The 16155-nt window shown below is 46.6% G+C and overlaps 1 protein-coding gene across 5 annotated transcripts in view; it reads left to right on the forward strand.

The window, feature by feature from the left end:
• Positions 1 to 16073, forward strand: part of abl1 (c-abl oncogene 1, non-receptor tyrosine kinase) — a 40547-nt gene extending 24474 nt beyond the window's left edge. For 4 of the 5 annotated variants that reach the window (XM_080509978.1, XM_080509977.1, XM_080509979.1 and 1 more), the window contains 10 exons: positions 2247 to 2411; positions 5657 to 5952; positions 7936 to 8208; positions 8357 to 8441; positions 9496 to 9673; positions 9803 to 9987; positions 11271 to 11423; positions 11499 to 11588; positions 11962 to 12090; positions 12201 to 16073. In XM_080509978.1, the coding sequence (XP_080366104.1) occupies positions 2247 to 2411; positions 5657 to 5952; positions 7936 to 8208; positions 8357 to 8441; positions 9496 to 9673; positions 9803 to 9987; positions 11271 to 11423; positions 11499 to 11588; positions 11962 to 12090; positions 12201 to 13879 (3233 nt within the window). In that variant the 3' untranslated portion in view covers positions 13880 to 16073. The remainder of the gene's footprint in view (positions 1 to 2246; positions 2412 to 5656; positions 5953 to 7935; positions 8209 to 8356; positions 8442 to 9495; positions 9674 to 9802; positions 9988 to 11270; positions 11424 to 11498; positions 11589 to 11961; positions 12091 to 12200) is intronic. The other variant, XM_080509981.1, reaches the window with a different exon arrangement.
• The last annotated feature ends 82 nt before the right edge of the window (positions 16074 to 16155 follow it).

Consider the following 16155-nt stretch of genomic DNA (forward strand, 5'->3'; position numbering starts at 1 on the left):
GTTTTCTTCTTCATGTGCAGTTGATTTGAACTATGGAAGGGGGGGGGGCAGGGGGGGTGGGGGGGAGGGGGAGGGGGAGGGGGGGGGGGAAAGTAGGGCCACAGTCTGCACACAGTCAACAGGCTAATTGATTAGCAATGGAGGACCGAAGCGACGCCAGGCGTTGTGCAACAGAGTGTTTTGATAGAGCTAATGGTGGCGTTAGCGCCCCCCGCTGGACCGGGGGACAGGAAGTGTGCAGCGCCTCCACGGACGGGTTCACAATCCACCAAACAGACTTTTAAAAAAAAAAAAACAATTTAAAACTCTTTTAGCTTTTGTTAGCAGGCGGTTGCTTTTTTTCGTTTATATTTGTGTTTATTCACAGCAACAAGTCGTCAGCTGACAACGTTTACATTGTGCCGTGACAAAAATAAATCAACCCGTCCTGATGTTTAATTGTAAATATCACGTCTTGACTTATTGGTGACGATTAGTTCAAGAGATAAAGACACATTTTTAACTGTTTTTTTTTTTTTATTCCGAACTGCTTCACTTTTTGATGATCGTTAATGTTTCAATCGTCAAATCAAATCAAACATAAAGTCTGAAGAAGGTTAAATCAAGGGTCCTGGAGCTCCAGGACCAGGATTCCCTGCCCCTGCCTTGAAGGACCCAACACTTCCAGCTAGGCGCTGATCTGGGTTTTACAGTGACTGTCAAAATAAAACCACCAAGTTGGATTGTTATTATGGCCGCTTTCAAAATAAAACTACCAAGTTGGATTGTTATTATGGTGACTGTCAAAATAAAACTACCAAGTTGGATTGTTATTATGGTGACTGTCAAAATAAAACTACCAAGTTGGATTGTTATTACGGTGACTGTCAAAATAAAACTACCAAGTTGGATTGTTATTATGGCCGCTTTCAAAATAAAACTACCAAGTTGGATTGTTGTTATGGTGACTGTCAAAGTAAAACTACCAAGTTGGATTGTTATTACGGCCGCTGTCAAAATAAAACTACCAAGTTGGATTGTTATTACAGAGACTGTCAAAATAAAACCACCAAGTTGGATTGTTATTATGGTGACTGTCAAAATAAAACTACCAAGTTGGATTGTTGTTATGGTGACTGTCAAAATAAAACTACCAAGTTGGATTGTTATTAGGGTGACTGTCAAAATAAAACTACCAAGTTGGATTGTTATTATGGTGACTGTCAAAATAAAACTACCAAGTTGGATTGTTGTTATGGTGACTGTCAAAGTAAAACTACCAAGTTGGATTGTTATTACGGCCGCTGTCAAAATAAAACTACCAAGTTGGATTGTTATTACAGCGACTGTCAAAATAAAACTACCAAGTTGGATTGTTATTATAGACTGTCGAAATAAAACTACCAAGTTGGATTGTTATTACAGTGACTGTCAAAATAAAACTACCGAGTTGGATTGTTATTACGGCCGCTGTCAAAATAAAACTACCAAGTTGGATTGTTATTACGGCCGCTGTCAAAATAAAACTACCAAGTTGGATTGTTATTACAGCGACTGTCAAAATAAAACTACCAAGTTGGATTGTTATTATAGACTGTCGAAATAAAACTACCAAGTTGGATTGTTATTACGGCCGCTGTCAAAATAAAACTACCAAGTTGGATTGTTATTACAGAGTCTGTCAAAATAAAACTACCGAGTTGGATTGTTATTACAGCGACTGTCAAAATAAAACTACCAAGTTGGATTGTTATTATAGACTGTCGAAATAAAACTACCAAGTTGGATTGTTATTACAGTGACTGTCAAAATAAAACTACCGAGTTGGATTGTTATTACAGTGACTGTCAAAATAAAACTACCGAGTTGGATTGTTATTACGGCCGCTGTCAAAATAAAACTACCAAGTTGGATTGTTATTACATGAATAAAATTGTTATTACCAGAACTAGAACCCGGTTCCTCCTGGACCAGAACTAGAACCCGGTTCCTCCTGGACCAGAACTAGAACTCGGTTCCTCCTGGACCAGAACTAGAACCCGGTTCCTCCTGGACCAGATCTAGAGCCCAGTTCTCCGTCTCTCTGGCCCCACAGAGAGAATCACGGCGGATTTGTTAACGACACACTAACGTTGCTGCAGAACATGGAGACGCTTCACAAACCGCCCCTCGCTGCTCTGTGATTGGCTGCTGACTCTTATCCCCCCTGTCCCCCTCTGTCCCCCTCTGTCCCCTCCCCCCCCCCCCCCCCCCCCCCGTCCCTCCAGAAGCTCTCCAGAGACCCGACTTGGAGGGTGGGGGTCTGACCGAAGCCGCCCGCTGGAACTCCAAGGAGAACCTTCTGGCCGGGCCCAGTGAGAACGACCCCAACCTGTTCGTGGCGCTCTACGACTTCGTGGCGAGCGGCGACAACACGCTGAGCATCACCAAAGGTAAGGTCCGCGTGGCGAGGAGCCCCCGCGGGGTTCTGTCCCCGGGGGGGCACAACCCACCCGTAGAGTTGTGCCAAAACAACCTCTGAGATTCTTTTATTGGTTTGCGCTGCAGAGTGTTGGTGGCTCCCGGTCAGCCAACCTGGCAACCCGCTGTTCTGCTGCAGAATTGCTACTAATTCGGCTTGCAAAAAAAAAAAAAAGTGGATGTAAAAAAAACTACGTTAATTAACGTTAAAAAAAAAAGGCGAATTGAGCATTTTGGATGAATGAATTAAATTAATGTTATTTTTGACAGCAGTAATATATATATTTTAATATAAAAGGCATATTCGTCGTCTTAACTGTTGATGTTGGTCAAAAATAAATGTGATTAAAATTCCTGATAACGATCTTTGCAAATCAAACAGCGTTCCAGCCTTTATTACGGCCTAATCTAATACCTGCATGACTTCCTTTAGTGGAGGAAATGAGGGGGGAAGAAAAGGGGGGATTACAAGAAAAGGCTAGAATTGGTACGGCGCTAAACCCCTTAAAACCCCTTAAAGTCCCTTAAAGCCCCTTAAAGCCCCTCGGCCACCAGGAAATCCTTCTGGAGGTTGTAGAGGTTGTTTATTTCCATGTAGGACAAAAACAAGTTGTAATGAAGGGTAAAATTAAATAAAAACAAAATAAAACTACCAAGTAGGATTGTTATTTGGGCCGCTGTCAAAATAAAAGTACCAAGTTGGATTGTTAGCGCAGTGACTGTCAAAATAAGAACACCAAGTTGGTTTGTTGTTACAGTGACTGTCAAAATAAAACTACCAAGTTAGCGCAGTGACTGTCAAAATAAGAACACCAAGTTGGTTTATTATTACAGTGACTGTCAAAATAAAACTACCAATTGCATTGTTATTACAGTGACTGTCAAAATAAAGCTACCAGGAAGTCTGTAATAACTACAGTAGTTACTACAGTAGTTAGTTACTACTTTAGTTACTACAGTAGTTACTACTGTAGTAACTACAGTAGTAGTAAAAATAAAAGTAAAAGTTTTATTTTCACTTGAAAACTTTTAAAGCTTTTAAAATCCGCCTTAGTCAGCAGTTTCCACCATGCAGCATTATCTTGTTTCCTGCTCCACATCATCGCCTTGTTTCTCCTGGATTAAATAAAACACCTTTAACTTGTTATTTTTTTCTCATCACATAAGCTTTCTTCTTTTATTTTTTTATTTTTTTTCTCACCAAATAAGCTTAATCTTTTTTTTTTCTCACCACATAAGCTTTCTTTTTTTATTTATTTATTTATTTTTACTACATAAGCTTTATCTTTTTTTTTTTATTATTTATTTTTTCTCACCACATAAGTTTTATTTATTTATTTATTTTCTCACCACATAAGTTTTATTTATTTATTTATTTTCTCACCACATACGCTTTATCTTTTTTTAATTTTTCACCACATAAGCTTTATCTTTTTTTTTTTTTTTTTTTTTTATCACCACATAAGCTTTATATATATATTTTTTGTTCTATTTTATTTCTCACCACATAAGCTTTATATTTTTTTTATTTATTTTATTTTTTTCTCACCACATAAGCTTTTTCTTTTTTTTTCTTTTTTCTCACCACATAAGCTTTATTTATTTATTTATTTATTTTTCTCACCATATAAGCTTTATTTTTTTATTTTTTTTATTTTTTCTCACCACATAAGCTTTATTTATTTATTTATTTTTCTCACCACATAAGCTTTATTTATTTATTTATTTATTTTTCTCACCATATAAGCTTTATTTTTTTATTTTTTTTATTTTTTCACCACATAAGCTTTTTCTTTGTTTTTCTTTTTTCTCACCACATAAGCTTTATTTATTTATTTATTTATTTTTCTCACCACATAAGCTTTATTTTTTTATTTTTTTTATTTTTTCTCACCACATAAGCTTTATTTATTTATTTATTTATTTATTTTTCTCACCACATAAGCTTTATTTTTTTATTTTTTTTATTTTTTCACCACATAAGCTTTTTCTTTTTTTTTCTTTTTTCTCACCACATAAGCTTTATTTATTTATTTATTTATTTTTCTCACCATATAAGCTTTATTTTTTTATTTTTTTTATTTTTTCTCACCACATAAGCTTTATTTATTTATTTATTTATTTATTTTTCTCACCACATAAGCTTTATTTTTTTATTTTTTTTATTTTTTCACCACATAAGCTTTTTCTTTTTTTTTATTTTTTCTCACCACATAAGCTTTATTTATTTATTTATTTATTTTTCTCACCACATAAGCTTTATTTATTTATTTATTTATTTTTCTCACCATATAAGCTTTATTTTTTTATTTTTTTAATTTTTTCACCACATAAGCTTTTTCTTTTTTTTTTTTTTTCTCACCACATAAGCTTTATTTATTTATTTATTTATTTTTCTCACCACATAAGCTTTATTTATTTATTTATTTATTTATTTTTCTCACCACATAAGCTTTATTTTTTTATTTTTTTTATTTTTTCACCACATAAGCTTTTTCTTTTTTTTTATTTTTTCTCACCACATAAGCTTTATTTATTTATTTATTTATTTTTCTCACCACATAAGCTTTATTTATTTATTTATTTATTTTTCTCACCATATAAGCTTTATTTTTTTATTTTTTTAATTTTTTCACCACATAAGCTTTTTGTTTTTTTTTGTTTTTCTCACCACATAAGCTTTATTTATTTATTTATTTATTTTTCTCACCACATAAGCTTTATTTTTTTATTTATTTATTTTTCTCACCATATAAGCTTTATTTTTTCTTTTTTCTCACCACATAAGCTTTATTTATTTATTTATTTATTTTTCTCACCATATAAGCTTTATTTTTTTTCTCACCACATAAGCTTTATCTTTCTTTCTTTCTTTCTTTCCTCTCACCACGTCGCTCAGCGTCACCCTCGCAGGTCAGACACTGTAACTATGGGCAACACGAGCTCCGTCAGTACTCGGAGGTGTTGTTTACAGACTGAATGTTTACATATTGAATCATAAACACCAGAGACTGGAGCTCCAGTACAACACCGACTCACTGCTGCCCCCTAGTGCTCAGAAGTGTCATTACTGAAGTTTACGAGAGCAGATTTCAGCTTGTTTGTGTGAAAATCATGAGCTAAAACAAACATCACAACACTTCCCAGCCGTTGTTCCAGCGCTAGCATGGACTGAAGGTTTGCTGCTCCGCTGAGCTCTGCTCTGCTCGGCCCTCAGGGGAGAAGCTGCGGGTTCTGGGCTACAACCACAATGGCGAGTGGTGCGAGGCGCAGACGAAGAACGGCCAGGGCTGGGTGCCGTCCAACTACATCACCCCGGTCAACAGCCTGGAGAAGCACAGCTGGTACCACGGCCCCGTGTCGCGCAACGCCGCCGAGTACCTGCTCAGCTCGGGCATCAACGGCAGCTTCCTGGTGCGGGAGAGCGAGAGCAGCCCCGGCCAGAGGTCCATCTCGCTGCGCTACGAGGGCCGCGTCTACCACTACCGCATCAACACGGCGTCCGACGCCAAGGTGGGCTCCGCCGTCCTCACGCCGTCCTCACGCCGTCCTCACGCCATCCTCAGTCCTCCCAGGCTGGAGACCACTCGTCCGGTGTTGAGGGACGGACGGCGTCTCGGGTCTTCAGACAAAAGTCGACCTGCGGTTCAATTCAGAGTCGCGTTGTTTCGTGTCCATCGTGACGGCGGCCGGCAGCTTTTGGTCACGTTCACAGAGAGTCTGTTGTTGGACGGGGAAAGACGGCAGCAGCCTGAATAATGTAGAATACTGCTTCTGCACCCCTTTGCCTTTTTATGGGGAGTTCTCATATTTACTTTACTTTAATTTAGTTTATTTTACTTTAATTTAATTTAATATAATATAATTTAGTTTAATTTACTTTACTTTACTTTACTTTAACTCTAACTCTAACTCTAACTCTAGCTCTAGCTCTAGCTCTAGCTCTAGCTCTAGCTCTAGCTCTAACTCTAACTCTAACTCTAACTCTAACTCTAACTCTAACTCTAACTCTAACTCTAACTCTAACTCTAGCTCTAGCTCTAGCTCTAGCTCTAGCTCTAGCTCTAGCTCTAGCTCTAGCTCTAGCTCTAGCTCTAACTCTAGCTCTAACTCTAACTCTAACTCTAACTCTAACTCTAACTCTAACTCTAGCTCTAGCTCTAGCTCTAGCTCTAACTCTAACTCTAACTCTAACTCTAGCTCTAGCTCTAGCTCTAGCTCTAGCTCTAGCTCTAGCTCTAGCTCTAGCTCTAGCTCTAGCTCTAGCTCTAGCTCTAACTCTAACTCTAACTCTAACTCTAACTCTAACTCTAACTCTAACTCTAACTCTAACTCTAACTCTTACTCTTACTCTTACTCTTACTCTTACTCTTACTCTTACTCTTACTCTTACTCTTACTCTTACTCTTACTCTTACTCTTACTCTTACTCTTACTCTTACTCTTACTCTTACTCTTACTCAGTTTTGCTTTAGTTTTACTTTAGTTTTACTTTTAGTTTTACTTTTAGTTTTACTTTACTTGTCCTTAGTTGTGTTGTGTTGTTTTTTGTTTTGTTTTTTTATTTTATTTTATTTTGTTTTGTTTAATTTAATGTTGTTTATTTTAGTTTGGTTTTAGTTTAGCTTATTATAGTTTTAGTTTTATTGAATTTAGTTTAATGTTTTATTTTAGTTTAATATATATTTTATTACATTTTATTATATTATATATAATATGCATTGTACTCATTTTATGATTTAATTCAAGATAACATTTAAGATTTTATTAATTAATTTCCGACGTGATATTTTTAACCCGTGTGCGATCCTATATACTCATATACTCCCACATACAGTACATATACAGTATAAATATACATAGAAATCCATTTATAAACCTCTTTAGTAGTGATATGATTAATTAAAGTTACATTTCATGAACATATATTTATATTATACAGTGTGTGTGTGTCCTGCTATGGCAGGAATGTCTCTAACCACCACTGTGCAGACTCCCTGCTGACACACACACACACACACACACACACACACACACACACACACACACACACACACACACACACACACACACACACACACACACACACGTAGTTTTCCGTCCTCCCTGAGCTCCAGTCACCAGGACGTCGCTCCTCCTCTTTATTTCACTAAAGTCTCTGACGCTCGTCTCGACGTCAGCAGCCAATGACGTCGTCCTCCTGAAGCGACGAGCGAATGGTCGCCGTGGTTACGTAAGACCAGAACGGCGGAAAGACGAGTGTCCGGCGAGGCCTGACCGATGTCCTCCCGTCCCCCCGGACAAATCCTTCTCTTGTCGGGGGGGAAAAAAACATTCAGTCACTTTTCCAGTAATTACCGGTTCTGGAAAACTTTCCGGGGTTTTTTGAGCACAAGTGGCGATTTTGTCCTGTTTCGATGCGTTCTGTCATTTCCCCGCATTAAAATGGCGGCTCTCCTCCCTCCTCCTCCGCCCCTCCTCCCCCCCCTCCTTCCAGCTCTACGTGTCGTCGGAGAGCCGCTTCAACACGCTGGCGGAGCTGGTGCACCACCACTCCACGGTGGCCGACGGCCTCATCACCACGCTGCACTACCCGGCGCCCAAGCGCAACAAGCCCACCATCTACGGCGTGTCGCCCAACTACGACAAGTGGGAGATGGAGCGCACCGACATCACCATGAAGCACAAGCTGGGCGGCGGGCAGTACGGCGAGGTGTACGAGGGCGTGTGGAAGAAGTACAACCTCACCGTGGCCGTCAAAACTCTCAAGGTACCCAGAAAAAAAACCGCAGATAGATCCCGGGGCCTCTGAGCTCCCGGTGGGGAAAGGCCTTTGGCGCCTCCCCGTGCTGCCATCTGGTGTCGGCCGGGGTGTAACTGCAGCCTCCTGAGTGTGTTTCCCCCGCTGCGCCCCGCAGGAAGACACCATGGAGGTGGAGGAGTTCCTCAAGGAGGCGGCGGTCATGAAGGAGATCAAACACCCCAACCTGGTGCAGCTGCTGGGTAAAAGACCTCCACTCTTCTTCTGGTGCACATGAAAGGCCTTGCTCAGGGATGATGGAGGGATGATGGAGGGATGGATGATGGAGGGATGGATGAATGATGATTAGATGAATGATTGATGGATGGATGAATGATTAGATGGATGGATGATTGGATGGATGGATGATTGGATGGCTATCGGATGAATGAATGAATGATGGATGATTAGATGGATATCGGATGGAGGGATGATTAGATGGATGGATGAATGAATGATTAGATGAATGATGGATGATTAGATGGATATCGGATGGATTGATGATTAGCTGGATGGATGATTAGATGGATATCGGATGGAGGGATGATTAGATGGATGAATCAATGATGGATGAATGAATGATTAGATGAATGATGGATGATTAGATGGATATCGGATGGAGGGATGATGAGATGGATGGATGATTAGATGGATGGATGAATGAATGATTAGATGAATGATGGATGATTAGATGGATATCGGATGGAGGGATGATGAGATGGATGGATGGATGAATGATGGATTGATGATTAGCTGGATGGATGATTAGATGGATATCGGATGGAGGGATGATGAGATGGATGGATGATTGGAGGGATGAATGAATGAATGATGGATTGATGATTAGATGGATGGATGAATGATAGATGGTTGATTAGATGGATATCGGATGGAGGGATGATGAGATGGATGGATGATTGGAGGGATGAATGAATGAATGATGGATTGATGATTAGATGGATGGATGAATGATTGGATGGAGGGATGGTTGATTAGATGGATATCGGATGGAGGGGGGATTAGATGGATGGATGATTAGATGGTTGAATAGATAGATATCGGATGGATGGATGGATGGATGATTAGACGGATGGAGGGATAATAGATAGACGGAGAGACAGACGACATTCGACTCCTAAAAGAGTTAAAACTTATCATTAAAAAAAAAGTCTATGTTTTGCATCAGATTCTTCTGTGACACACTACATTTATTGTGTGTGTGTGTGTGTGTGTGTGTGCGTGTGCGTGTGTGTGTAGGCGTGTGCACGCGGGAGCCACCCTTCTACATCATCACAGAGTTCATGACCCACGGGAACCTGCTGGACTACCTGAGGGACTGTAACCGCGAGGAGGTGAACGCCGTGGTGCTGCTCTACATGGCCACGCAGATCTCCTCCGCCATGGAGTACCTGGAGAAGAAGAACTTCATCCACAGGTGAGGGCGACGCCCCCTCCCCCCCCCTCCCTCCACCCAGATGGAGGCGTGGCTCTGGATTCAAAGCTCCGCCTCCTTCCTGAGCTCTGTCGGTTGACTCCCCCCCCCCCTCCCCCGTCCGTCCTGCAGGGACCTGGCGGCCCGGAACTGCCTGGTGGGCGAGAACCACCTGGTGAAGGTGGCGGACTTCGGTCTGAGCCGGCTGATGACCGGAGACACCTACACGGCTCACGCCGGCGCCAAGTTCCCCATCAAGTGGACCGCCCCCGAGAGCCTGGCCTACAACAAGTTCTCCATCAAGTCCGACGTCTGGGGTGAGTCGGGCCTCCGTCACCACCCCGGAGACACACCGGGGGGGGGGGTGTTCCAGTAGTCCCAGTAGTCCCAGTAGTCCCAATAGTCCCCCCCTGTGTTCTGACCTGGGGACCTTACCTGGACCCCCCTGGGTGACGTCACGGGGGGAAGGAAGGGTGCTAGGAGGCTTCCTGAAGAGGTTAAGGAAAGGTGTTAGGAGGCTTCCTGAAGGGGTTAAGGACAGGTGTTAGGAGGCTTCCTAAAGGGGTTAAGGAAAGGTGTTAGGAGGCTTCCTAAAGGGGTTAAGGAAAGGTGTTAGGAGGCTTCCTAAAGGGGTTAAGGAAAGGTGTTAGGAGGCTTCCTAAAGGGGTCAGGAGGCTTCCTGAAGGGGTTAAGGAAAGGTCTTGGAGGGGTTAAGGAAAGGTGTTTGGAGGCTTCCTAAAGGGGTGAAGGAAAGGTGTTAGGAGGCTTCCTAAAGGGGTTAAGGAAAGGTGTTAGGAGGCTTCCTAAAGGGGTGAAGGAAAGGTGTTAGGAGGCTTCCTGAACCTTTAAATTTTGTCGCTGCTCAAAAGGAAGCATCAGTGTATCCTAGGCTAAAGGAGGCTCTAAAGGAAGCATCAGTGTTTCCTAGGCTAAAGGAGGCTCTAAAGGAAGCATCAGTGTTTCCTAGGCTAAAGGAGACATTAAAGGAAGCATCAGTGTTCCCTAGGCTAAAGGAGTTTCTAAAGGAAGCATCAGTGTATCCTAGGCTAAAGGAGGCTCTAAAGGAAGCATCAGTGTATCCTAGGCTAAAGGAGGCTCTAAAGGAAGCATCAGTGTATCCTAGGCTAAAGGAGGCTCTAAAGGAAGCATCAGTGTATCCTAGGCTAAAGGAAGCATCAGTGTTTCCTAGGCTAAAGGAAGGATCAGTGTATCCTAGGCTAAAGGAAGCATCAGAGTTTCCGAGGCTAAAGGAAGCATCAGTGTTTCCTAGGCTACAGGAGGCTCTAAAGGAAGCATCAGTGTATCCTAGGCTAAAGGAGGTATCAGTGTTTCCTAGGCTAAAGGAAGCATCAGTGTTTCCTAGGCTACAGGAAGCATCAGTGCTTCCTAGACTAAAGGAGGCTCAGAAGGAAGCATCAAGCCTCCTGTACCTCATCATGACCAAACACTTCCGGGGTTCAGGAGTCGTCGACAGACCAGGAGCTAGGAGGGACTTTTCAGCCGTCCCTCCAGTAGCGACCTGTGGGGGCAGTGTTGAGCCGTTATATCTCGTGTGCCAACAAGTCATGTTGACGGTTTGACTCCTTCTGTTGTGGCGCAGCGTTCGGCGTGCTGCTGTGGGAGATCGCCACCTACGGGATGTCTCCGTACCCCGGCATCGACCTGTCCCAGGTCTACGAGCTGCTGGAGAAGGACTACCGCATGGACCGGCCGGAGGGCTGCCCCGAGAAGGTCTACGAGCTGATGACGGCCTGTGAGTCCCGCCCAGAGAGAGAGAGAGATCGCCGTCTTTTAAAACGACGACTCTAATCGGTCCCTCTCCCGCCAGGTTGGAGGTGGAACCCTCTAGAACGTCCCTCGTTTGCCGAGACCCACCAGGCGTTCGAGACCATGTTCCAGGAATCCAGCATCTCTGACGGTCTGCGTCCGACTTTCCTGCTCTTTTACGACCGACTCTCTTCTTCCTCGGGTTGTTTTCCAGCGAAAACGCGTTTCCCGGCGCTCGAAATCACTGATAATCACTAGTTGTTGAAAGTGATCCGTCGCTATGGAAACGCAGCGTCGCGATAACAACAGTGTCGGCTTCACAGTCCATAATGTCTTGGGACATGGCAGGTTGATAGTCTTGGTCCGCGACATTGTTTCCATAGAAACGGGCATCGTTTTCAAAACGTTGCCGTGTAAACGCAACATTGAACCAAAACACAAAAAACGACGCGCGTCTTCCGAGACCGAAAAGAGTCTTTGTCTCCTCCTAGAGCCGTGAGACGGAAGCGTTTCCTGTGTTTCAGAGGTGGAGAAGGAGTTGGGGAAGAAGGAGAAGAAGGCGCCGTTGGGTCCGATCCAGCAGGCGCCGGAGCTGCCGACCAAGACCAGGACTCTCCGCAAGAACATGGACAACCGGGACGGAGACAGTCCGGGTGAGACGAGAAATTGTGTCGGTTTACAAAAGCTCTTCAAGACTTCAACGTTCTCCAGAGAAGCAGTTGATCTGGATCCGGTTTGACCCTGTTTCCATGTCCCCGCTCAGACCCCGGGGACCCGGAGGCGGCCGTGTCCTCCCCCATGCTCCCCAGGAAAGAGCGCCCCCTCCTGGACGGCAACCTGAACGAGGACGACCGCCTGCTGCCCAAGGACAAGGACAAGGAGAAGGACAAGACGCGCGGCAGCAGCTTCCTCAGCCTCATCAAGAAGAAGAAGAAGAACGCGCCGGCGCCGCCCAAACGCAGCTCGTCCTTCAGGGACATGGACGTCCACGCCGACAGGCGGGGCGTCACGCCGGACCCCCGAGACGGCGACGGCTTCAACAACGGCGCGTCCCTGGCCGACGCGGCGGCGGCGCACGGCCTGGACCCCGCCTCCAGGTTCTTGGGCCCAAACAACAACAACAACGGGGCCGGGGGCGTCGCCAACGGCGCCCCCAGCTACCCCGGACCCTTGTACCCACGAAAGAAGGGGGCGCCCGCCGTGCCCGGGAAGGCGGCCACGACCCCGCCCGGCGAGGAGGAGACCCCCGTCTCCAACTCCAAGAGGTTCCTGTGGTCGTCCAGCGCGGCGGCGCCGGGCTCCGACGGCACCCAGTGGCGGTCCGTCACGCTGCCGCGGGACCTGGGCCAGCGCCACTTCGACTCGGGGACGTTCGGCGGCAAGCCGGCGCTGCCGCGCAAGAGGACCGGCGAGCAGAAGGGGGGTGAGGGCGCCCCGCGGATGGGCACCCTGACCCCGCCGCCGCGCCTCAACGCGTCCGCCGACGTGTCGGCGTCCTTCCTGGTCAAAGAGCCGGACCCCGGCCCCGGCCCCGCCCCCTTGGCCTCCACGCCCAAGGTGGTGAAGAGGCCGGGCCTGGGGCTGGAGAACGCCAAGACCAACGCCCTCCACGCCGAGCTGCTCAAGTCCAACGTGTTCCCGGCGCTGGGGGCGGCGGGGGAGGAGTGCCGCGCCCGGCGGAACAAGCACTCGGGCGACTCCTCGTCCGTCAGGGAGCGGGGGAAGCTCCAGAAGCCCAAACCCGCCCCGCCGCCTCCGCCGCCGCCCGCCAACGCCAAAGCGGGCAAGGTCCCCCGCAGCCCCACGCAAGAACCGCCCTCGCCCTCCTCCTCCTCCGCCGCGGACGTCAAAGCTAAGGGCCTCCCCGCCGCCGCGGACGCCCACCACGCGTCCGCCGCCGTCGACCACGCCCCCAAGAAGCTGCCCGCCTCCAAACCTCAGCCGCTGAAGACCTCCACCTCCTCCGCCTCCATGTCCAGCTCCGCCTCCAGCCAGAGCCTCGGAGGCCCCGCCTCCCCCGGCGACCCCGCCTCCTCCCCTTCCTCCCCGTTCACCCACCTGGAGAAAACCCGCTGGTCCCTCCGCAAGACGGCGCCGCGCCAGTCGCAGGAGCGCACGCCCAACTCGGCGGTGACGCGGCAGACGGTGCTGGAGGGCGCCGAGCGCCTCCGCGCCGCCATCTGCCGCAACGCGGAGCAGACGGGCAGCCACGGCGCCGTGCTGGAGGCCGGCAAGAACCTGTCCAAGTACTGCGTGAGCTTCGTGGACTCCATCCAGCAGATGAGGAACAAGTTCGCCTTCCGCGAGGCCATCAACAAGCTGGAGGGCAGCCTGCGCCAGCTGCAGATCTGCCCCGCCGCCACCGGGGGCTCCAGCGCGCCGCAGGACTTCAGCAAGCTGCTGTCGTCCGTCAAGGAGATCAGCGACATCATCCAGAGGTAGCGGCGCCACAAACAACACCCCCAGACTGCCGAGGGACGCTGCTGAACTGTTGAACCGACCACAACCGCCCTTTTTTGGTGCGCGCCGGGGGAGGGGAGGGGGAAACTCTTGGCGCCCGCGGCGACGGCGGAGTGGAGATTTGAACTACGAAACGTCGTCGAGCCGGTCCGCCGGGCCCCGGGGGGGCCAAAGTCAATCATTTTGTGTCCTATCGCAAATTTTGACATTTTTTTTTGTTTTCTCTCCTCCTCTTCCGACACGAGCGTCAAACCGGCGGGCGCCGTTCCTTCCCGCCGGCCACGTTGAGCAAGTCGACGGCGGCGGCGGCTCCTCCTCCCGCAGACCTTCTGTCCGTCAAGCGTCTCGCCCTCAGTGTTTCCGTACGAATGCTTTTCGCAGTATTTGCAAAACGTGTGCCATAAAAGTAACGGAGGGGGAGGGTGGAGGAGGCGGAGCCAGCGCCGCGGCGCCGTTCTGGTACCTCCCACTGTCTCGGGTGGTTTTGACGAAATTTGTTGGATTGAGATGTGTTGCCATACCAAAAAAAAAACCCCACAAAAAAAAAACACTTTATCTCCGGTGTGTGCCGGAGAGGGACCAGGGTGCAAGAACTGTTGTTTTTAATGTCTTCTTTCCTTCCTTCCTTCCTTCCTCCCTCGACATGCCAGTCACAGAAGCCGTCAGTAGCAGCTTTCATCTCTTCTCGGAGATCAAAGGTTTTTTGTTCCGGAGCCTAGAAATTTAAAAAAAACTAAAAACTGAAATAAAGTGTAAAACGTGTGACGTGAGAGACTTTAATGAAATTCCACTTCATCATGGTACCGTCAGTGTTGGCTTCCTTTCTTCTTCTCTCTTTTTTTTAAAATTCCTCCCGTGTACCAAACATACCACTACTCTCTACCTTTGTGTTTAAAGCCTCTTCAGGTTTTTTTTTTTTTTTTTTGTAGACAAACTTTGCTATCATTTGTAAATGTCTCTCTCTCTCCCTCTCTCTCTCTCTCTCCTCGGTGCAATTTTTGTTGCAATAAAACAAGAAAAAGCAGTCGTGCTACTTGAAATACACAAACTGTGTCTGGTGCTTCTTTTAATGCGAGGCACGTTTTAAAATAGGATGCATTTTCACATTTTTTAACTTTGTGTCCTGGCGCCCCCTGCTGTATGTTACACGTCATGTGTATTTTATCAGGAGAGACTTTGGGATGGAAAACAAGACACACGGCAACAGGTTATGTATAATTTATTTTTTTTTCTGTCTAGAGTATTTCATCATTAAAATCAAAATGTCAACATTTTAAAATCATATACACGCAAGAACGCATTTAAATGTTAGCACAGCTCCTTAAAAATTTATACATATGTACGTTTTGTTTCTTTTTCTTTTTTTTTGTACTTGTGGACAGACGAAGCAGGAAGTGGTCACTGGCTGCAAGGAGGCGGGACACAGGAAGCTCCACCCCCTCCCTTCCCCCGCCCTCTTCACACATTGGACAACCCCCCCCACTCCCGAAAAGAGTTAAGACAGTAATGCAGGCCCCTCCCGCGAGGGGGCGGGGCATAAAGGGACATCAAAGTCCCATGAGGGGGCGGGGCACAAAGGGACATCAAAGTGTCCCATCTTCGCTCTGTACAGAACCGGGGGGGGGGGGGTGTGTGTGTTGGGGTTGGGGGGGGGGGACATAAATACAAGCTTGCACATCATCTCAATCCCCCCCCCCCGACCAGTAGTGTGCAGACAGGGGTGGTGGTGGGGGGGGGTCTCGGTGTCTGTCCTTTTACACATTTATTAATAGAAACTATGTTACAGGAACACCCCCCCCCTTCCCTCGCCAACCCACCCCCCCCCCAGCATGAAATTACAGGCAAACCCACGAGCACAGCGACTGTACAGATCCTCCGCCAAATAAAGTTTCTAAACCCAAACGTACAGTAGCGAGGTCGTCACCAGTAGTTAAGAAGCAAATATATATACAGCTGTCCAAACGGGGGGAGGGAAGGGGGGGGACGAGGGGGGGGGGGGGGTTGCTATGATACAGAGGAGGAAGAGAAAGTGACTTTTTTTTTTTTTTGTCTTGTTTGACGTTTGGTGGAGTTTCCATGCTGCTGCTGAAGGCAGAGACGCGGCGGCGGCCGGTTCAGGTTAGAGGAGTGTTACGCTTCGTTCTGCACCCGTGGGAGTTGGTGACCCCCCCCCCCCCCCCAAAAAAAAGCCTGCGTCTTCCATTTATTGGTGTTTAGAGTGTTAGTCCTCCGGAATGGTTCGATTCAGCGAGTGAAGA

The sequence above is a fragment of the Blennius ocellaris genome (assembly GCF_963422515.1).
Source record: "Blennius ocellaris genome assembly, chromosome: 15".
In the NCBI taxonomy this organism is placed as follows: domain Eukaryota; kingdom Metazoa; phylum Chordata; class Actinopteri; order Blenniiformes; family Blenniidae; genus Blennius; species Blennius ocellaris.